A 23,147-nucleotide genomic window follows, 5' to 3' on the forward strand; every position below is an offset into this window, starting at 1 on the left:
GACTTCATCAAAAAGCAATGAAGTACAAGGAAGGACAAATATCCATAATGATAAGTTTATCAAGAGAATTTTATGGGCTAGAGAGGTAGCTTAGCGGTTAAGCACTTGCCTGTGAAGCCTAAGGACCCTGGTTCAAGGCTTGATTCTCCAGGACCCACGTTAGCCAGATGCACAAGGGGGCACATGCATCTGGAATTCATTTACAGTAGCTGGAGGCCCTGGCAAGCCCATTCTCTCTCTCTTTCTCTACCTGCCTCTTCCTCTCTCTGTCTGTCACTCTCAAATAAATAAATAAAAATGAACAAAAAAAAAATAAAGAGAATTTTATAATGAAATTTATAAAACATAATGGTATACTTAATTTGTATGTACAATTCTACTTCAGTTTAGAATCAGAAGTTATCATTTGATAGATGATATAATTAAAAATTCAAATAAAATGGGCTGGAGAGATGGCTTAGCGGTTAAGCGCTTGCCTGTGAAGCCTAAGGACCCCGCTTCAAGGCTTGGTTCCCCAGGTCCCACGTTAGCCAGATGCACAAGGGGGCGCACACGTCTGGAGTTCGTTTGCAGAGGCTGGAAGCCCTGGTGAGTCCATTCTTTCTCTCTCCCTCTATCTGTCTTTCTCTCTGTGTCTGTCGCTCTCAAAAAAATAAAAACTTAAAAAAAATAAAAAAAATTCAAATAAAATAAGTATGATGCTATCAGAACAATAAAATGCTGAGTCATCAGGCATAAGTCTTAAACTTAATTAAGGCAAAAATATTCTACATTGTGCAGAAATGACTATCACACTATGTTTGCAGGTGAGGTAAGCCTAAGTGAAAATGGTCATAAATTTTCACCTCCAATAACAATAGGATAGGAAAATAATCTAGTTTTTTAAATCCATTATAAAACCACCAAACTATCAATTTCCCAGCTAGCTACTTAATGTTATAATTGTATAACCTCAAAAATATTTTTTATTCAAACAAAAATAGGGAATTTTGTTAGCAAAATAGTTACTCTGCAAAACTAACAAATTTGTGTGGCTAATTATGGCAATCTGTGTATATTTAACTATTTAAATTTAATTTAATTGAAATTTACCTTGGCCCTTAAAAAAAGGGAATCCCTCCTTAAATTTTACTACTGCTTTTACAAATAAAAATTTTATTTTTAATTGAATTTAGCAAAATGTACTTTTAGGTTTAAAGAAATTGTCAAAATGAAGAAATTACTTTTTATTAAATCAATTTGGGCTGCTTTAGACTCTGTAGAGGAATAAACCCCTCAGCACATAGCTTAGTGACACAACCAGTATACGTTCTTCCCCAAAATGCAAACAACAGCATGGCAATAAGTAAATGTGGCTCTTAAAAGTTCATTATCCTAAGCACCACGTGGGAAATAAAGAAAATAAAGTAAAATTGATTGTGACTTTTGACAATTATTAGTTAGAAAAAGGCGGTAACAATTGCCAAAACAATCACCAAAGCAAGATGTTACCTGGCTATGACAAAGAGCACACAACTGACACCCAAGTAAGCCAGCAGAACATACATCCAGATGTCAGGGGACAGAGGGTTCAGGAAGGAGAAGACGCCTGGGTTTGTACCATTGGGCTTGCGGTACAAAATACTTATTCCAAGTGTCATAAAGGGCTTGGAAAAGTCGATGACCTTCTCTCGGACGTAGGTAATAGCCAGTGGAGCAACTGCAAGGTCAGCTTTCTGTAGAAAGAAATGTGAAAAAAAAAAAAAAAAGTTGGTTGTAAGTCACAATGAAACAATAATGAACAAAGAATTTACATGTGAGAATCATTTCTGTAGTGATTATGTTTATGTTGCCATCCTTCTTTACTCTAAAGCAGAGCACATGGTTCTTGATACAGCACATTTCTGTGGGCTTCCCACTTAGTAAATCGGTATTTAACATAAGCAGAGATAGAAAGAATAAAAATTCCATGGGATGAAAAACTGAAGAAACTGGGCTGGAGAGATGGCTCAGCACTTCAGGCACTTGCCTGTGAAGCCTGAGGACCCAAGTTTGATTGCCTAGTACCCATGTCAGCCAGATGCACATGGTGGCTCATGCATCTGGAGTTATTTTCAGTGGCTTCAGGGCCTGGTGCACCCTTTATCTTTCTGTCTCAGCTCTCTCTCTCTCTCAAATGAATAAATACAAACAAAACAGAAATTTTAAAGCATGAAGAAAAAAACCTGTTGTCATCTAGCGAATGAAAATTTCATATAATGGACATTTTTTTGTCATTGCTTTTACAGTAACTTTAAAAAAATTAATTTAAGGCCAACAATGTGTGTGTGTGTGTGTGTGTGTGTGTGTGTGTGTGTATTTGTCAATGTAAAGGTACAGCAATAAGCACATCAAACTACTTACCTGAGAAGAATTAGGGAACATTGTTCTGCTACAAAACACAGATGAGTATTGCACAACCTCTTGGTCTTTACATAGTTAATGACTCCTTAAAATTATCTTTTAATATAATACTGTTTACTACCTTGAGTTCTGATTCTAACCCTGACATTTATTTTATATTATTTACTGAAAATCTCTTCCAGTTCACCTAAACCTCAATAAAAAGTGAATTTTTCAATTCTCACAAAGTTGCTATTTTTTTGGCAGTAGCTGAAATATGTTAATTTACTGAAGCTTTTAACTCATTATGTTACAATCATTTGCATGGTGTGAATTTATGCTCTAATATATCACAAGAAATAATTATAATATTTTAAAATAAAAGCCATCTCTGATGAAAAGCCATGTTGCTGTATTCATTGATTTTATTTATAAACACATAATGCTTTCAGAGATTTAAACATGTTCATTTTATAAAGCTACAGACAAAATTACAAAAATACAATTTAGTCTGCTTTTTCTCCTTGTGATAGGCGTTGCTGAAGGACTAAGAATACAACCTTCTCGTAAGTGTTGTTTGTGTGCAATATTACTCTCCACATATGCTCATGAGTGTGGTGTCATGTGGAACATAGGGCATATGCACAGACCTTGCTGTCTTTGAGACTAGCTGTGAAGAGAGAAAAACATATCTGTAAAACTAAGCATAGGGAAAAAAAATGTTTTTAAAGGTTTTTTGAGGGGCTGAGGAGATTGCTCAATTGTTAAATATGATTTTTTGTAAAACAAACATTGTTTGGCCTGGACTCAATCCCTCACATTCCTACTCTTCTCTTTCTCAGAAATGGGAAAAGGAATCTTGTGAAAGTGAAAATGTGCTTATTGTCATGGAGTAGCTGTAATCTATACCTAGGGCTTCTCTATGCTGTGCAACTTAGAAACCAGAAAAGGAAATATAAGTTACACACTCATGCAATCATGAAAAGAGTTGGAGATATGGAAAGGAGATGTGTATAGAAGCAAGACCAGAAATTACTAGATTACAACCTGTAGTTACCTTTACCTTTATTTTATACAAGAGGACACAGTACAGAAATAAAAAGATAAAAAGTCTAAAAAGGTAAGTAACCTGGCCACAGAAATACAGTGATAATTTATGCAACAGGGCCTGTGGTTAAAAAGAATGGGCAGGGACTAGAGAGATTGTTTAGTGGTTAAAGTGCTTGCCTGTAACACCAAAGGACACAGGTTCAATTCCTCAGGATCCACATAAAGCCAAATGTACAAGGTGGCTCATGCATCTGGAGTTTGTTTGCAGTGGCTAGGGACCCAGGCACTCCCATTATTTCTCTCTCTCTCCCTCAAATAAATAAAATATTGAAAAGAATTATGGGCAGCAAGATATACTAACATGCTTCCGTTCTGGGGGCTAAAAATACAGCATACTGCACTATTATACCACTTCATTTTGGTACTTCCATAGGCACATGAAAAGCCAACTTTATCACATATAGAACATGTGAATAAAGAAATATCAATTAAGGTGGTAATTTTTATATTTGTAAATAAGACTATATATATGGAGTAGCATGATGATTTTAAGTATATATGAATGACAGAATTACTCAATCTTGCTGATTAAATTATGCACTGCTTCCACAAGATGTAATTCATGTAGATAGCAATCTAAATATCATATAATACTATACTATATTACTGCAAAAAGTTGTTATATACACACATATTAATAGAATTGACTACATGTGTGCAATACTTCAAATTTACTTAGTATTTGATTCCAAAATTGCAAGGGAAAAATATATAGAATATGTTTCAATTGTATTCACTTAAAACAAGATATAAGTAGGCAGTGATATTATTTAAAAGGATAAACAGGATTTGTTTCATTTATATTATTATTATATTATCATATTCAGTTTTAAAAAGAAATAAGCTATCAAGCAATAAACAGACATGGACAATATGAAATCACGTATTAATTAGCAAAATGAGCTAGTCAGAACACGCTATATACTATTGGATTCCAACTGCATGACAACCCGTAAAAGTCAAAATTATAGAAGTTTACAAATACTACATGTTTTACAATGTCTTATGGGGAGCAGAGGGAGTGATGAGACAGCAGGGCGCAGACACTCCTAGTGTGCTGAACAACTTTTCAGAATTAAAACACATCCATAAGTATAGAATTTGTAGTTGTTGATACATGTTAAAATGGATTACCCAAATGTAATACAGTTGTATAAAACAAAAATAAACTCTAAAATAAGCTATAGGCCTTACCTAATAATAAATGTAGCAAAGGTGGTCCTGAATTAAACCAGAGGTATACACTAACAGGAGCTCTTAGTAACAAAGGAAATGCTTCCTGAACTGGGCTTTGGTAGTTAGAAGCACCATGTCCTTCACATTTTCCCAATAACCCTATCTCTCTAAAAATTAAATTCTATGTCATTTTATATCAGATTATTTTTGTCACATCTACCTTTATTATTCCAGTGATTATGTTGATAAGTTTGAACTTCATAGTTTCCCTTAGTAGTTAAACTAACAAGATTGTTCAAATATCCATTACCCAAGTATATTTATTTAATTAATTTATTCATATTTTGGTTTTTTGAGGTAGGGCCTCACTCTAGCCCAGCCTGATATGGATCACTCTTTAGTCCCAAATTGGACTGCCAGCAATCCTCCTGCCTCTCCTCCTGAGTCTAGGATTAAAGGTGTGTACCATCACAACCAACTTCAACTATCCAAACAACCTTTGTTACACAATAACTACATTTTAAAATTAACTTAATCAATGAATTGTCAGCACTATTTTGAGCAATAAGCATAAACTTACCTTTATAAAATAACAAATAACATTTTATAAGATCCAAGCCAAATATTGTTTTAAAAAGATGTTAATAATAAAAGTTATGACATTTCCCATTAATTATCATGTTATTAAGATCTCAACAACTAGAGAAAAAGGTCAAAGCCAAGTAGTAAATCTTCATAATCTAAGAGTATTTTATCTGTTCAGTATAGTTGAATATGATTTCATGGGAAAAGATTCAGTTCTGACTCCTCAGAACAATAAAATAATTGTGCATTAAAAAAGCAAATATTCTTGTTTTAAAAACAAACTATATTAGCAAACTCAAATTTAGTAATTACTATGTACCATGTGCTTAGTAGAAGGAAACCATTTACATCTCCCTGCCCTGGCAAAGAATTCAGGGTCAGAATCCCATTGAACCAATTGTCTTTATTCCTTTTACCACTTGCTTCCTCTTTGCCATATACCCTTCCTGGATCCTTAGGCTTCAGAAACAAGTGCTTTACCTGCTAAGCCATCTTTCCAGTCTCCTCAATTCATCAACTTTTACAAATGCCCTAATTCATTTCAGTGAAAAATGAAAGAAAGAAAGAAAGAAAGAAAGAAAGAAAGAAAGGAAGGAAGGAAGGAAGGAAGGAAGGAAGGAAGGAAGGAAGGAAGGAAGGAAGGAAGGAAGGAAGGAAGGAAGGAAGGAAAGAAGGAAGGAAGAGAGAGGATAAAAGAGAGGGAGGGGAGAGGGAGACAAAGAGTAAATAAAAGAATGTAGAAAGGGGATTGGTGGGAGAGGAAGGGGTTTTGTAGGAGTGGAAACGGGAATTCATGTCTAATGAAGGAGTGGATATGATAAAAATGCATTATATGCAAGTATTAAATTATCAAAATAAAAGGAACAAAAATATAGAAAAAATTGAAGTCAAGCAAAATAATGATAGTATTATAATCTGTATATAACTACATATGAACATACACATATATATACAGAGAGAAGGGGGAGAGAGAAAGAGAGATAGAGAGAAATTGAGAAATTTTATTTGGCCTAAGCTTGTTGATTGACTTTAGTACAGAAACATTTTTTTCTTAAAATAAGTAAATGTATAAACATACAATGAGTAAACAATCAAAGTACTATTTGTTTTATTTTATTTTCTGAAATACAGCCAATGTTCTTTATATTTTTGAGGACAAAGATAATTAAGCTTCCTTTCATAAATATATTTTAAATTGAATAGTTCAAATGGAATCTCTGAAATCAAATTAATTAAGTATCATGTTTTGTAAAATGTTTGCAGCAATATTAGAAGGTTACTACTTCATATCTTTCTGATATGTTAATATAGTTTTTCTAGGAATAGAGAGACTAATAATCAACCTGGTTGTCCTTCTGTGTAAATACAAAAATAAGACCTGAAGCTATGCAAACTATAAAATATTAAATATCCATGCTTAAGCAATCAATTATAACATATTCTTTCATTTCAAATGTTCACATTGCTATGGTCCCATATTAAAGTGAAAAAAGTTTCTATATTTTTTCAATTGTGAATTACATGACAGAATCTATTAATCAGTGCATATTGGTAGGCTAAGCAGAATAAGGATGCAGAGACTTTTCAATAAGATTTCTCCCAATGCTTGTGAAAGAATCCTTGAAGCCAGAAATCACCAGAGAAGGTATCAGACCCAAGTGATTTAGAAGAAAAAATCAATGGAGTGAGTATATAGGAAATTAATGGAATATTTGAGACAAGCTTTGAGCAAGGAAACCAATATGACCGTTTAACATGCATTCTGAACTCAATGCTGACCAAAACTACTTAATCAGTACCATAATTTGTTGCTGTGTTCAGATGCCCAAAGATGGACCTATTTCTTCTAGCCTATAGCTTTGCAATATGCAGAATAAATATCTAGGTCACTGATAATTGCTCAGCACAGCGGATGTGAGGCAAATGGCCTGAGGTCTGCATGCTAATTAGATTCTCCACATCTAGTTTATGGACCTTTATTCCTATACTGAAGTTATGTGGAGACCATAGCTCAAAAGATACTACTATGCTTTACCTTGTCACAGTTCTATTAAGTCAGCAACTTAATTTTAATGCATGAATTGGAAAAGCTTATCTCTTTACATATGAAAGTAAAGTATTTGTGGTTCAAGGTGACCCATCCACAGAAGATAGACAATACCTCATTATACAAGAAGGGAAGAGTGGGAGTTAAGCAGGCCACAAGTGTGCACTTGGTAGTGGAAGGCTGAGGAAGGACATTCCTATGGCACAGTTTCTATTCTCTTTAAAGTACAAGATTACCATTTAAATCACAAGTAAAAGAGGAACTGGAGGATTACAGGAGTAGAAAAGAACATACTTGAGAATGAGGTGGGTGGAGTGTTGAGTAAGCAAGCCATCTACAATGGCTGGCTATAATTCACAGCAGTGCTATTCTTCCCAGTAGATGTTTATCCATCCTACTTTACTCATAAATCACATATAGTAAACAACAAAAAAAAAAGATAATGAATGACATATTACAGGATCAGTTTTCTAGGAAGTTAACTGCTGTGAAGCCACAGTAAAAAAAAAAAAAAAAAAAAAAAAAAAGAATTTAGTATTGAAAGTCTTCGTGACAATAAACCATCAAAGTTGGATTTGGATAAATACTATATATAACAAAGTCAACCAATAAATTTATGGGTTTGATGAAATCCAAAACAAGAACAACAGAGTCAACTAAATGAATAAGCCCAAAGGAGTTTAAAATCTGTATTAATAACTTATATGTTATTGTAGTGATTATGATGTGATTGTAGGAGTAAGCAGTTAAGAGTTGCCTAGAAATGAATTCAGGAAGCTCAGTGTTCGGAATGATGGATGATTCTTCTATAAGGACTCTGAGTTCACCAAGAATAATGAAATTGTCTTCAAAAGAAGACTATGAGTCAGTTACCAAAATTAAGAGTGCATGAGTAATTGCAATCAGGAAGTGTGTAGGTGATAATATTTTTAAAAAGGAAGAAATGATGGATACAGAGAAAGGAGCCTCAAAGAGTGGATATCTTGGTGTCTAGAGAATCAGAGTATAAGGGGGATATAGCAAAGCATCAAACACAGGCAGAACAACTCTAGTCACTTTCTGAGCAGAAGGTTGCAATTCATTCTGCCTTTGAAGTTAGACACAATAATGTGATTTTGGAATGTCTGCAGCAGCAGAATGTTTCCATTTCTGGGAAGATCCTGTAAGAGACAAAGTGAAATTCACAAAGTAACTACTTAGCTTCTCAGAAGCAAAGACACATGGTTCCATTAGACTGAGGGAACATGGTTTAGTGTGGCAATGACAACCTCAGAGGGTAAAAGTTACTAAGACTCATGATCTTAGAAGAGTAGATATGACTAGCAAATTCTGCTTAATCAAGGCCTCATGAAGGATAGGATCAATGTAAAACAAATTACAACGGACAGAGCAGCCAGTACTGACCTGGTCTGGGTGAGCATGTTCAACAGAAGAGAATCCAGACAGGACAGAAAACAATCCAGGGAGAGTTCACGGATAAAATGAGTTTATTAATGATGGAAGGCCACAGGAATTCAGGCAGGATAATGAGTCAGTTATAAGAAAGGGAAGAAGTGGTAAATTGTGTCATAACCAAGCCAACACAGATCAGTGTAGTCTGGAATTTAAAAAAACATGCATCGAGTCTAACAAATCTGAGAGCTTGGAATCTTTAGAAATTCCACTGATAATAAATTTGCAAAGTATATTTTGCAATATCTCATTGCTTCCCACTAAAATTTTCAAACATAATAAGATTTTTTATGAGTTGTATTTGACATCAATCTTTTGTAATTTCTTTATTTTCATCTTCATTTGTATTCAGCCAAGGATAAAATAGTAAACCTGTCTTTAGCATGTATTCTATATTCAGAACTGTCCTCATTTCCATACAAAGTGTGATAAGTGGGAAAAGGAACTGGATGTCTACATTTATGTTTTTACCCATTCCGGAGATTTTGCTAGCATTTCTACAAGAGACACACACTAATGACAGCTTACTTTGACCACTTGCAATATACTTGGCATTATTCCAATAACTTCATACTTAAGGGGGATATGTGTATGTGAGGGTGCACATATGTGGATGTTGAGGCCAGAGTACAACTTTGGGTGTCGTTCCTCAGATACTGTCCTCCTTTGTAATTGAGACAAGGTCTCTCACTGACCAGGAACCCACCAAGTATTTACTGGCTGGCCAGAGAGCCCCAGAGAATCCAACTGTGTCTAACTCTGCAGTACTAAAAATGACAAGTGTACCACCACACTCTCTTTTTGTTTTTCTAAATATAAGTTCTAGAGATAACACTCATATCCTCATGCTAATCTCAAGCAATTTAGCAATTGAGAAATCCTCATAACCCATCTACTTCATACCTGGTTTTTTTTTTTTTTTGTATTTAGTATGCAATATATGCTTTCACCCAGGCCCTTTATAGAGGTGACAGGTGATTCTCCAGGTACTTTAATAAATTATTTAAGATTACATTTCTAAAATAAATAAACAAATAATAAATAAATACATTGAGAAATGGACCTGGAAATCAGAATCAATCCAAAGCCATCACAAAAGCTAAAATGATAAAGCCTTTTTATAACCAAAATATATTTGGTAATCTGGTTATCTTTCAACATACAGTGAAAACGTAGTAAGTAATAACGAAATGAAGAATAGATTTCAATGAGAAAAATAAATACAGATATATGCAATTTTCATCAAATAATTCAAATTCATATTGGTATTTAAACATTGCTCTTGACAACAGTGAATTTTGTCTAGTTAGATACCTGATTTGTTCTCAAATATTTTTTATTTTCTTAAAATGTATTTTTGTATATATATATATATATATATATATATATATATATATATATATATATAAATATACGTGTGTGCTGAATTTCTCCATGTGCAGATAAATGCATAAAAACTTACATATCTGTGTGTATAGTTATAATATCTGACTTTAATTGTTTGTAGACTAAATGCACCATGATTGTACAGGAACAATATGAATGGATATCAGAACATTAGGAAGATTATTTGCATGCACATTACATATTCCATTGTAGTTAGCTAATTGAATCTGAGCCCTTGCAAAATAATTTAAGCAAATAAATATATGAAAATGAGTCTGACTATAATAATTCACACATAGAAATAATATAATGTCAACTTGGGTGCTAGAATGACCTGAAAACACTGGTTGGCAATAAAAGCCATCATAATTCCAAAACTTCTTTACACAATGACAGATTGATTTGAAAACAGAAGGACACTGGACATTTTGTTACTGGGACCATTGCTGGCAGTCATCCAGGGATTACAACTGCTCAACCTTTCAGACAGCACAGAAATTGACCACTTTACCAAAGGGCCTCAGCAGGGTAATGAGTGCTGCACATTAATTCTCACTACAAATTGATAAGCTGTCCTTGAACTCTTCTAGGTCTTAAGCAAGGTGACAGGTCTTGAGCCCTCACACCATTATGAAGGTCCTGAGCAGGGTTTCAGTGATGAGGTGTGTGTGTGTGTATGTATTTGAGTGTTATGTTTGGTTTGTTGGTTGGTTTTGTAGAAAATAATGCTGCAATCACTCAGCCTGATTTTTATCATTGATGAACTCTGGGGTACTATGGAAGCTTATAAATTGTCAGGAAGGAATAATCACCACAATTTTCATCTAAAATAAAGGAATATTGCATTATTCTGGATTATATTTTAATCTACAAATGTAGATCCCAATGAAAGAAAAGCTTTTGCAAATTTCTTGCTATCATTATGGAAAAAATGTACACATTTGAAAATACTAAATATTTGGTACTTTATTTTTAACTACAAAAATGGAGGTGGTAGTCTTATAAGTCAACACAATGTCACATGCTTACATAAATTTAAAAAAAATTCCTCTGTTTTTTGTAATTGATTTATCAGATATTCTCAAATTTTATTAGACTTCACTTCAAATTACATTGATATTTATAATGTTGACCCGTTTGAAATGTCCATGCATCTTATGTCTGTGTGTCTGTATGTTTCTAGAAGAATATGAGACATCAAAAAGGAAGTCTATGCTACATGAGGGATTTGAGAATAAAGGAAAGTAAAGGAACTATAAAAGGTCTGTAATATGATCAGGCAAAAGCAATAGTGATTACACTAAATATTAATGGGTGATTTGTAATATTATGAGTGATTCAGTTTAAAACCAAAATAATAATAGAGGTTTTGAACAGTTTAAATTTTAAGGTCTTTTTCTTGTTTTTTAGAAAAATAAAATATTGGGCTAGAGAGATGACTCAGCAGTTAAGGCGCTTGGCTGCAAAACCTAACAACCAAAGTTTGACTGGCCAGTACCCACATAAATCCGGATGCACAAAGTGGCCCATCCATCTGGAGTAGGTTAGCCTAGTGTGCCCATTCTCCCTCCCTCTCTCTCTCTCTCTCTCTCTCTCTCTCTCTCTCTCTCTCTCTCTCTCTCTTTCTTCTAATAAATAACTAAAATATAAAGGAAATATAACATAGTAATTTGTACATTTTTGCCTTTGCTTATTAAAAGTTCCATAAAAGTCACAAAAATAATAATTAAAAATGAAGTTTATTACTTTAAATTAATGGACAAAAATAGCAAGACAAAAGAAAATTCTTTACTCAAAATTTTGTCATGAAAAAAATCAAGTTTAGATAATAGAAATAAAATTCTCATAAAATATTATTTATATATACATTACTAATCTCTCATCAATACAATAAAGAAAAATATTCACTTTAAAAATATCAGATGTAATGTAACATCTTGGAGATATTTGTTTTGTTTGAGCAAAAGTGTATCTGCCTAGCAAAATGAGAGGAAATGCATTTTTGTTTTTACTAATAATAGGATGCTTAGCTGTTCAGTACACTGTAGCAATGCATAGAAAATGCACCATCTTACAGAACAAGGGGCTTATTTACTCAGCTTTTATCTTTTGTCTTTTCTACACTGATTCCCATATGCAAATTAGCTTCTACATGCACCTATCAGCTAGGATGATGCTTGAAAACAAGGTGTGGTTCCTGTTTTACTCACACTGAAAATTATATCACAATTTAAAAACCAGTCTTTTATGTTTAACTAGTTCAGTAGCCCTACACAAACATTGGGAACCTCCTCAGCTAAGGCTTAGATCCAGGTTGAGACTCCTGTTATATCATGTCCATGCCTGGCTCTGCATAGTCCGTGAAAACATGCTTATCTTAAACCTTTCCTCAGTTCGTAAATCTGAGCTAACAAAGCAGCTATTATCTGTATAACTTAATAACTATGGAAATGCCAGTTGAAAATAGATGTTAACAATTGCTTAGTCTCTATAATACTGAGTGCAGGGAAGAAAATCAAATATATCTGGGGCTGGAGAGATGGCGGTTAAGCGCTTGCCTGTGAAGCCTAAGGACCCCGGTTCAAGGCTCGGTTCCCCAGGTCCCACGTTAGCCAGATGCACAAGGGGGAGCACGCATCTGGAGTTCGTTTGCAGAGGCTGGAAGCCCTGGCGCACCCATTCTCTCTCTTTCCCTCTATCTGTCTTTCTCTCTGTGTCTGTCGCTCTCTAATAAATAAATAAATAAAAATTAAAATATATATATATATATATATATATATATATATATATATATCTGATGATGCTCATAGTAAATAAAAGAAAGAAGCAAGGTAGAGGAGATAAAGTACAGTGTAATGTCTAAGACTCTTGAAGGGGATGAGAATTGGAGATAAGTCACTGGGTGACTATTAATTAGAACCAATGAAAGAGGGAAGAATAAATGCATATGGTTCCTAAACAAATGTTTGCAACTAAGAAACATGGTAGAGAGGACTTTCATATCCCTGAACTGAATGTAATGCAGGGAACAAAACTGTCACAAAGGCATCCATGCAGGATTGAAATTGTTAAAAGGCTTTGATTATGTTCACTATTTATAACATGTTCTAGAAATGGCCAATATAAAATGATATTGTAAAGATAAGCTCTTCATCAATAAAAGTGATGTACTATCTTACCATGTCAATGAATTTCTGCTACTTTCATATTGACAAACCTCTAGTTATCCCATACCATGTTCCTATTCTACATCTACACTGAGGGTCATCATGATCATTGTGTATAAACCAATTAAATCTCATTATAAATACACCAATGTAATAGTATCTATTCTGACTTTTGTGAGTAGCTTAAGGAGGACTGAAGTACAAAACTGTTATATCTCTGTACGTTTGTGTTTTCTGTGATACATGCTCTCACATTGTCAATGTCATATACTGTTGGACATATCTGCTATCATCTGCTCGAGAAATATTTGATAATCATTGTTAAATTTCTAAATTGGGCATATTATGTCTTTTGTAATGTAACTCTTTTATCTATTATATAACAATGGTGACTTAATTATCCACTCAAGACACTGAGACTTCAAAACAGCTGGACTATGATGGTTCAGAAAAATTTTTGATGCATCTGTGTATGTATAAGTAGTTTTCTAAGTGAAGTTAGCCAAATCGGCCTGAATGGAAAAACAATAGTCTTCATGCAATAGCCAAGACTTGTCAACCAATAAACATAAAAGACCATGAAAACTTTTAGAGTTCTGGTTCCTACTCAACCCAAGTACATATGTTTGCTGAGAAAAGACCTTGAAGATATTTCTACGGAAATAAAATATTTAAATGAAGATGATTTATTGTATTTAAGGTATTAAAATCATTTCAATGGATGAGAAAATATAAAAAAGTATAAGCAGTAGTTTTATGTCAACTAATGTTAAATAAAATATTATCACATAAGCAAAAATTAATTTATAGCAATAAATTCTCATTATTTCTCTGCTCTACCCTACCAATGATCTGTTTGAAAATACTTTTTAAATATATAAAATCATCATAATTAAATATGTATTAAATAAACTCCACCATGTTGACTACAACATCATCCAAATGTGTGCCTACAAGAGCCAGGAAAACATGAAATTCACTAAGGAGTCATCTAGAAATTATGGATATACAGATATGATATTAGCTAAGAAGCAAAGTCTAATACAGTAGTTTAATTCATGGTGGCAGCTCAATGAAGAGTATATCAAATTGATAATAGAATACTTTTCTTCTTATTTAAAAAGCAACATTGAAACTTGATGTAAAAATTATGCAATTAATCTTTAATGTTTTTGAATCACACAGCATTTGTTTTAAATTGATTTGTTCTTCAATAAATTTACTTGATTGAATTGTAGATCATTGCTTCAAATATGTGAAATATGTTAAGTCATATCACTCAAGTAGAATTATTTGCTGAAATTAACTAAGCACTAAAAATAGTGATTTCTCTCAAGCATCTGTCACTTTATTACAATTTAAGAACATCAACTTCCTTGACTAATTTCTTCCTAAACAGGATTAGATGAGTCCAACAGTTTCTCAAACAAAGTTTGGAATAATACTCAAAATATGGTAAATGCAATAATAAAGACATATGTATGTAGATGTGATAATAGAGAGAGGCTTTATATATATCTTTATGTCTTCAGTACTGAAAAGTTGATTGACCAAAAAAAATTGCTTAATTAATAATACTGATTTATACTTCTATATTAGAATATCATATAGAATGTCTTATTTTAATATTTTATCATTTTCATTATTTGAATATATTTTGGAAAAAACTTAACATATTTTCATGCATAATAAAAATCCATTCTCACTTAACAAAGAAATATTTTTAAAATATTTCTTGACAGAGAAAGAGGGAGAGCAAGAGAATGGGCACATCAGGGCCTCCAGCTACTGCATACAAACTTAGACACATGCGTCTCCTTGTGCATCTGGCTAACATGGGTCCTAGGGAATCAAACCTGAGTCCTTTGGCTTTGCAGGCAAATGCCTTAACTGCTAAGCCATCATTCTAACCCAGAAATTATATTTTTCTGTTAAGAATAATATTTCCATCATTTCCTCTTACAAAAAAATGTAGCTTTTTTTTAGAAGTATTCCTCATTTTGTTTCTGTTTAGATATGGCCTTAAAAAAATGCTGTCTTAAAAATGCCACATTTGTTTTCAGTCACACTTATTCTAGTTCTCAGGTAATAACAGATGCCAATCAGTGTTTATTATTTATTAACAGGCCAATGTTATCTATTCCACAGAGAAATATATTTTCTAGCTCACTACTTTCACAGTGACACTGTAAATTCACTCCCTGGATGAAGTGCAAGCATTTTATTTTTGTTTCAAATAATCCTTGTTTTGTGGAATTTTTTTTTTGGGGGGGGCAGCTTCCTCTTTCCCTTATTTTATATTTCTATTTTCATTTTCACATAAGGCTTTATGTATTTTATTTGTCAAATTCCCTCTGTAGCCAAATTCCATTCTATTTGTTTATCTTTGTTCTTTTAAGAAGCTTTGGAAAAGCTTTGTGAAGGAAGTCTTTCCTGGATATGTTAATGAAAGGTTTACATGTTCTACAACAAGGGATGGACTGACTACGTACTTGCTCTTGTCTAGGAAAAAATTATATGAAGATTTTCTCACAGAGCACTGGCTCTGTGCTTGCTTGTATAGGAGTCTCAAGTCTAGAATGTCACATGAGTGATTTGCTTTGTGTATTTGCCCCCAAAAAACATTTATGTCTAATATATTTTATTAAAGACATTTAGATACTATAATTCCGGAAATCCCAGACACTTAATAATTTATCTATGAGAAATATTTATTCAAAATTTATGGTATGGGTTTGAGAGATGGCTCAGTGTTCAAGGCACTCACCTGCAAAGCCTAGTGACATAGGTTCAGTTCCCTAGTACCCACATTAAATCAGATACACAAAGCAGTACATATTTCTGAAATTTGTTTGCAGTGACTGGAGGTCCTGGCATGCTCACTCTTTTCCTCCTCATTCTCCTCCTCCTTCTTCTCTCTCTCTCTCTTCTGCCCTACTGGCAAGTAAATAAATAATAGAATATTTTTAATATTTTGATATAAGTACAAAATAAGATGAGCCTTGGATTTTATTTTTGTTATAATATTCCAATACATACAAATTCATCAAAAGATTACTATTAGCAAAATAGTTTATTTAAAAATCTTGCCGGGTGTGGTGGCATATGCTTTTAATCCCAGCACTTGGGAGGCAGAGGCAGGAGGATTTCTGTGAGTTTGAGGCCACCCTGAGACTCCATAGTAAATTCCAGGTCAGCCTGGGCTAGAGTAAGACTTTTCCTCAAAAAACAAACAGACAAACAAACAAATCTTGTGAAAACATCATGGAAAAAAACTGAAAACAGATTTTAAATTTATTTAATGAACATTTATGTATTTAAGACTATGATTCTCTGATAGAATATTTGCCTGACCTACAAGGCCTAGATTTGCTTTTCATATTATAAAAACAATAAACCAACCAAAAAGCAAAAATACTTAAATATTTCTAAACATAACCACAAGTAGAACTTCATGGAAGGAAGCAAAGTAATTTCCCACATAAGTATTAAAAGAAAAATTGAAGTTACTGTGTCCTACCTCTAATTAAAATGCAGCCATTATATTTGAGAGATTAGTAGTAGTATAGTTGCAGTCTCTCTCTCAGAATAGACATTCAACAAATGATTATTATTTCCAGTCATATAATGTCTATGAATCTAGATTTATTGTAGTACAAATAAGAATTACAGGTTTGTGATAACTATGTATATAACCTGACTATCCTAATATCCTTTTCTAAGCATTTGAATAGTTTGTTTCCATATTCAAAAGCTTTCTATTTAAATCTACCTTGAGGGAAAGAAAAAAAAAACCAAAAAACAACAAAGTGTAAAAATATGTAAACTCAATTAAAAATATTTACATTAAACTAGTCATGCTAACAACAGCTTTCCTAACACTTGAGAGGCTGGGGAGAGTATCACAACTTTAAGGATATACAAGGCTGCATAGCAAAAGTAAGCTACATAATTTGTTACAAACAAAGGATTTCAAAAAACATCATCAATGTACTTACAGTAGACCTTTAAAATTTTATGTACTTTTTAAAATTTTAAATGCCTGTGATGACTTTAAAACATCACAGAACTTTTATTTAAATATGAAAATCAATTTCTTTCCAAGTTGTCTTCTTCAGGAAAGGGAAAGTTGTATATAAATGCATTAAAACTTCAAGTATTTGTTGCCATAGATTGGTGTAGGGTGTGGAATGAATTCAGAATTTTAAATGAGACCCAAATCACATGCTTTTATTTAATGAATGATTTGAAGGTGGATGAACAAACTAAACATTAAAAGGTGACATTCAGTATGCGTTAAATAATAGACTGTTTCTCTCACCAGTAATCAAAAAATAAATTTTACAACAAGCACAAAAGCATTATAGAATTTTCAGTTTATACTTGTTTTATAAAACAAATAATTTTTTCACCATTCTGTTTTTCAAGACTGGCAAATGTTCAAGTGTTTGTATTTTAAAACTTTAGCAAAACTTGAAATACAAAAATAATCTCATCTTAAAAGTATTTATTGGCCAGTGAATTTTATAAAAATGATCTCAAATGGTAAATATTTCATCATAGATGTCTTTATACAATGAAAATGAGAAGTTATTTCCTACCTGTAAATGAGCTAATTTGACATATGAATAATACTATTTGAGAACTTCTGGCCAAGATGGCCACAGCCTAGCTGCGCTGCAAATCCCAGGGAAAGAAAGGCAAGACATTAAGGGTTCACTGGGGCTCTTAGGGGAGAGAAATCTCCAATAGATTGTCAGTAGGAGGGCACAGAAGGGGGAAAACAGGGAATTGCCATCCCCTCATGGCTGGGTAGCCCAACCCTCCCCCAAAATAGATGCTGTGTTTGCTGCCACTGCAGCTGCACGATGATCAATCCCTCCACGTAAGCTTAGGTTGCTCCACACACTCGCTCACTTACTGCTCCTGCCACTGCAAGCTTAGCAGCTCCTGGCAATAACAGGAAATCCCTCATTCCCTGAGGAGCAGATAGCCCACCCCTCCCCATATCCACATCACAGCTGTGCACAGATCAATTCCTGTGTGTGGAAGTTTAGACTGCTCCACCCACTCAGTGAGCCCAGTCCCACAGCAACTGCCACACAAGCTCAGACTGTGTCTCCCGATTGCACCAGATCAGGTGCCATCCACTGTCTGCCACTCTGGCCATATGCCATTGTCCTGTGGCGGGGGAGTGCAGACTGCTTCTGGGTCCCAGTGTTCCCAGCCAGAGTATGGCCTACTTCAGTGCTTGGTACCTCAGTGTCCCATCTAGCTCAAACACAGGCAGCTATGGCACATTACTGCATGAGAATTCAGGCAACAGTGGCACCCCTGCCAGGTAGTAGATAGGCGACTCTGGCAAGTGAAAGCCAAAGCACAGGCTGCTTGGCAACTGCCCCAGTCTGCCTCAGATTCCTATTGAGCTTGAGCCCAGGCTAATGCACCCATCTACATGCCCAAACATTGTCATGGCAGACCACAGAGCAAAAGAAATAACATGAAAAATCAAATGCAAGAAAACCGAGTTAGATCACCCAGTCCTACAATGGATACATCTAACCAAAACATAGAAGAGTCATTAGGATCAGAACATCAAATTGAAGCTATGAGCAATGCAACCCTGACCAACCTACTGGTAGAACTTTCAGGAAAGAAGCAAAGGACCTATAATCATGTGGATGCTGCCATCACTAAACAAGAACGAATAGATAAGAAATTGGAAGGAGTTCAAATAAGGAGAAGAGTTTGAGGGAGAGTGAAAAAAAAGAAGACCTTAAAAATCAGCTGGCCATGCTAAATGAAGACATAAAGAAATGCAAGGTGAATTCCAAGAATCACCAAGAAAATCAGAAAATGAGGTGAAAAGGGAGCTGGAAAGAGGGATGGAAATTATACATAGAAAAGTAGTAGAAAATGCAAACTTAATTGAACATGTACAAAGCTCTCTAGAAGCTCTCAAGAATAGAGTTAGCCAAGTGGAGGATAGAAACTGTGATCTGGAAGACAAAATGGAAGAAACAGTTCAAGAGTTCAAAAATTTCAGTAAGTTCAAAAGTTCCTGTGAACAGAACATGAGGGAATTGTGGGATACACTTAAATGTACTAATATCAGGATCACTGGAATACCAGAAGGAGAAGAATTTCAGACCAAAGGCATGGAGAAGTTATTTAACAAAATAATTGAAGAAAACTTCCCCAGTCTCTTAAAAGAAAGGCCCATCAAGATACAAGAAGCCAACAGAAAACCAAACAGACTGGACCAAAGGAGAAACTCTCCAAGGCATATTGTCATTAAGACTCTAAACAATGACAAAGAGAAAATCCTAAAAGCAGCTTAGGAAAAACAGCACACCACTTTCAAAGGTAACCCCATCAGAATTACTTCTGACTTCTCAATGGAAACCCTGAAAGCTAGAACGGCCTGGAATGAAACTCTCCAAACTCTAAGAATCTTTGGCTTCCAACCCAAACTACTGTACCCAGCAAAAGTATCCCTCATAATAGATGGTGAAAGAAAAACTTTCCATGACAAAACTCAACTTTACAATTATATGAACACAAAACAAAACCTAAGGAGAGTACTTCAGAAAATTCTCCACAGAGAAGAAACAAATAATCAAACCCAAATGCCTAAAAGGAGCAGATCACAATACCCAAACTCAGAGGAGGCATAAAAATCTTCAAAGTCCATGAAAACACCAACACACATTACCATCACAATATGGCAGGGATCAAATCAAATCTCACAGTCATTATCCAAAATATTAATGGCCTTAATTTACCTATCAATAGACACAAGTTAACAGGATGGAACAAACAATTAGACCCCTCAAACAGTTGCCTTCAAGAAACCCACCTCACCATGAAAGACAGACACCTCCTTAGGGTGAAAAGGTGGAAAACAATATTCCAAGCAAATGGGAATAAGAAACAGGCAGGTGTAGCTATATTAATATCAGATAAAATAGACTTCAAACCAAAAATAATTTAAAAGACAATAAGGGCACTTCCTACTTATCAAGAGAATGATCCATCAAGAGGATATTACAATCATAAAACTGTATGCACCAAACACATGGGAACCACAGTTCATAAAACAAAATCTACTTGACAATAAAGCAGAAATAACCACTAACATCATCATAGCTGGGGACTTCAATACATCATTATCAGAAATAGATCATCCAAACAGCAACTCAACAGGGTAGTAAGAGAGCTCAACAAATCCATAGATCACTTAGACCTAATGGACATCTTCAGAACTTTCCATCCCTAATCCACAGAAACACATTCTTCTCAGCAGCCCATGGAACATTCTCTAAAATAGACCATATACTGGGTCACAAAGCCTGCCTCCACATATTTAGGAAGATTGACATAATTCCCGCATGATATCAGATCACAATGCTATATTGCTAGAAATCAACAACAAAAGAACACCAGGAATCCAAATGGAACCTGGAAACTGAACAGCCCACTTTTAAACAATAAATGGATAGTGAATGAGATAAAAAATGAAATTGAAAAATTTATGGAATTGAATGACAATGAGAACACATCATACCAAAACTTATGGGACACAATGAAGGTGATTCTCAGGGGAAAATTCATAGCACTCAACTCCTTCATAAAAAAGACAGAAAGATCCCAAATCAATCACCAAACCATCCACCTAAAGGCACTGGAAAAACAAGAAAAATCCAACCCAAAGAGCTCCAGAAGGAAAGAAATAATTAAAATCAGAGCAGAAATTAATGAATTGAAAACCAAGGAAACAATTAAGACAATTGACAAAACAAAGAGCTGGTTCTTTGAAAAAATAAACAAGATTGACAAACCCCTGGCCAATTTGATCAAGCAAAAAAAAGGAGAAGCTTCAAATTAACAAAATTCAAAATGAAAAAGGAGAGATCACAACAGACATAAGTGAAATTGGGGCAATCATCAGTACTTATTTCAAAAACCTCTGGTTCACAAAAATGGATAATGTGGAGGAGGTGGATAAATTCCTGGATGCATACCATCTATCAAAGCTAAACTCAGAGCAGATTAATCACCTCAATGAACCCATCACACTCACGGAGATTGAAAAAGTAATAGAAAACCTCCCTAAAATGAAGAGTTCAGGACCAGATGGCTTCTTGGCTGAATTCTATCAAACCTTCATAGAAGATCTCAAACCAATCTTCCATAAACTGTGACACCCAATTGGAGAACAGGGAAAGTTACCCAACTCTTTTTATGAAGCTAGTATCACACTAATTCCAAAATCAGGCAGAGATGCCACAAGAAAAGAAAACAATCAGACTATTTCCCTGATGAACTTAGATGCAAAGATCCTGAACAAAATCCTTGCAAAACGAATCCAACAACACATCAAAAGCATTATCTACCTATACCAAGTAGGATTCAACCCAGGAACACAGGGGTGGTTCAAGATATGGAAATATGTCAATGTAATACACTACTTAAAAAGGGTTAAACATAAAAACCACATGATCATTTCTACAAATACAGTAAAGGCCTTTGACGAGATACATCACTTCATGATTGGAGAGAATTGGCATGGTTGGTTCACATCTTAACATAATAAAGGCAATATACAAAGCTCTGAAGGCCCAAATAACACTTAATGGAGAGAAACTGGAGGAATTCCCATTAAGATCAGGAACAAGACAGGGTTGTCCTCTCTTGCCTCTGCTTTTCAATATAGCACTGAAAGTCCTAGCTCAAGCAATAATACAGGAGAAGGAAATAACAGGGATACAATTCAGAAATGAAGAACTTAAGTTAGCTCTATTTGCTGATGACGTGATTGTATATGTAAGAGATCTGAGAGACCCCATCCCAAAACTCCTAAAGGTGATTAACTCCTATAGCAAAGTAGCAGGATACAAAATCAATGCACACAAATCAGTAGCCTTTCTATATGCAAATGACAAAGATACAGAGAAAGAAATAAGGTTCATAGTCCCATTTTCCATAGCAACAAAAATAAAATAAATACCTTGGAATAATGTTAACCAAGGAAGTGAAACATCTATACAACTTAAACATAAAAAACACTCAGGGCTGGAGAGATGGCTTAGTGGTTAAGTGCTTGCCTGTGAAGCCTAAGGACCCCGGTTCGAGGCTCGGTTCCCCAGGTCCCACGTTTGCCAGATGCACAAGGGGGTGCACGCGTCTGGAGTTCGTTTGCAGAGGCTGGAGGCCCTGGCACGCCCATTCTCTCTCTCTCCCTGTATCTGTCTTTCTCTGTATCTGTCGCTCTCAAATAAATAAATAAAAAATTTAAAAAAAAAACACTCAAAAAAGAAATTGAGGAGGACTTGAGAAAATGGAAAGACTTCCCATGCTCCTGGATAGGCAGAATTAACATTGTGAAGATGACAATCCTACCAAATGCAATATATAGATTTAATGCAATTCCAATTAAAATCCCTACAGTGTTCTTCATAGAATGAAAAAAAAATATCTCAAATTTCATATGGAAAGGCAGAAGGTCTCACATATCCAAACATATCATCAGCAAAAGAAATACCTCTGGAGGCATCACCATACCTGATCTAAAGCTATATTACAAAGCAATAGTAATAAAAACAGCATGGTGCTGGCATAAAAACAGGAGCATAGACAAATGGAATAGAATTGAGGACCCGACTTTGGTCAAGCAACTATAGCTACTTGATATTCGACAAAAGCCTGAACAATATAGGTTGGATAAAAGACAGCATCTTCAAGAAATGGTGCTGAACAAACTGGATAACCATATGCAGGAAACTGAAACTTGATCCACACATTTCACCATACACTACACTCAAATCCAAATGGAACAAAGACCTCAATATAAGACCAGAAAC

General features: G+C 34.5%; 1 protein-coding gene across 5 annotated transcripts in view; it reads right to left on the bottom strand.

Moving 5' to 3' along the window:
• Grik2 (glutamate ionotropic receptor kainate type subunit 2) overlaps positions 1 to 23,147 on the bottom strand; it is a 744,982-nt gene that overhangs the window by 211,617 nt on the left and 510,218 nt on the right. For 4 of the 5 annotated variants that reach the window (XM_004660601.2, XM_045155007.1, XM_045155010.1 and 1 more), the window contains one exon: positions 1,492 to 1,715. In XM_004660601.2, coding sequence (XP_004660658.1) covers positions 1,492 to 1,715 — 224 coding nt within the window. The remainder of the gene's footprint in view (positions 1 to 1,491; positions 1,716 to 23,147) is intronic. The other variant, XM_045155009.1, reaches the window with a different exon arrangement.

This window comes from Jaculus jaculus, chromosome 7, assembly GCF_020740685.1.
Source record: "Jaculus jaculus isolate mJacJac1 chromosome 7, mJacJac1.mat.Y.cur, whole genome shotgun sequence".
NCBI lineage: Eukaryota > Metazoa > Chordata > Mammalia > Rodentia > Dipodidae > Jaculus > Jaculus jaculus.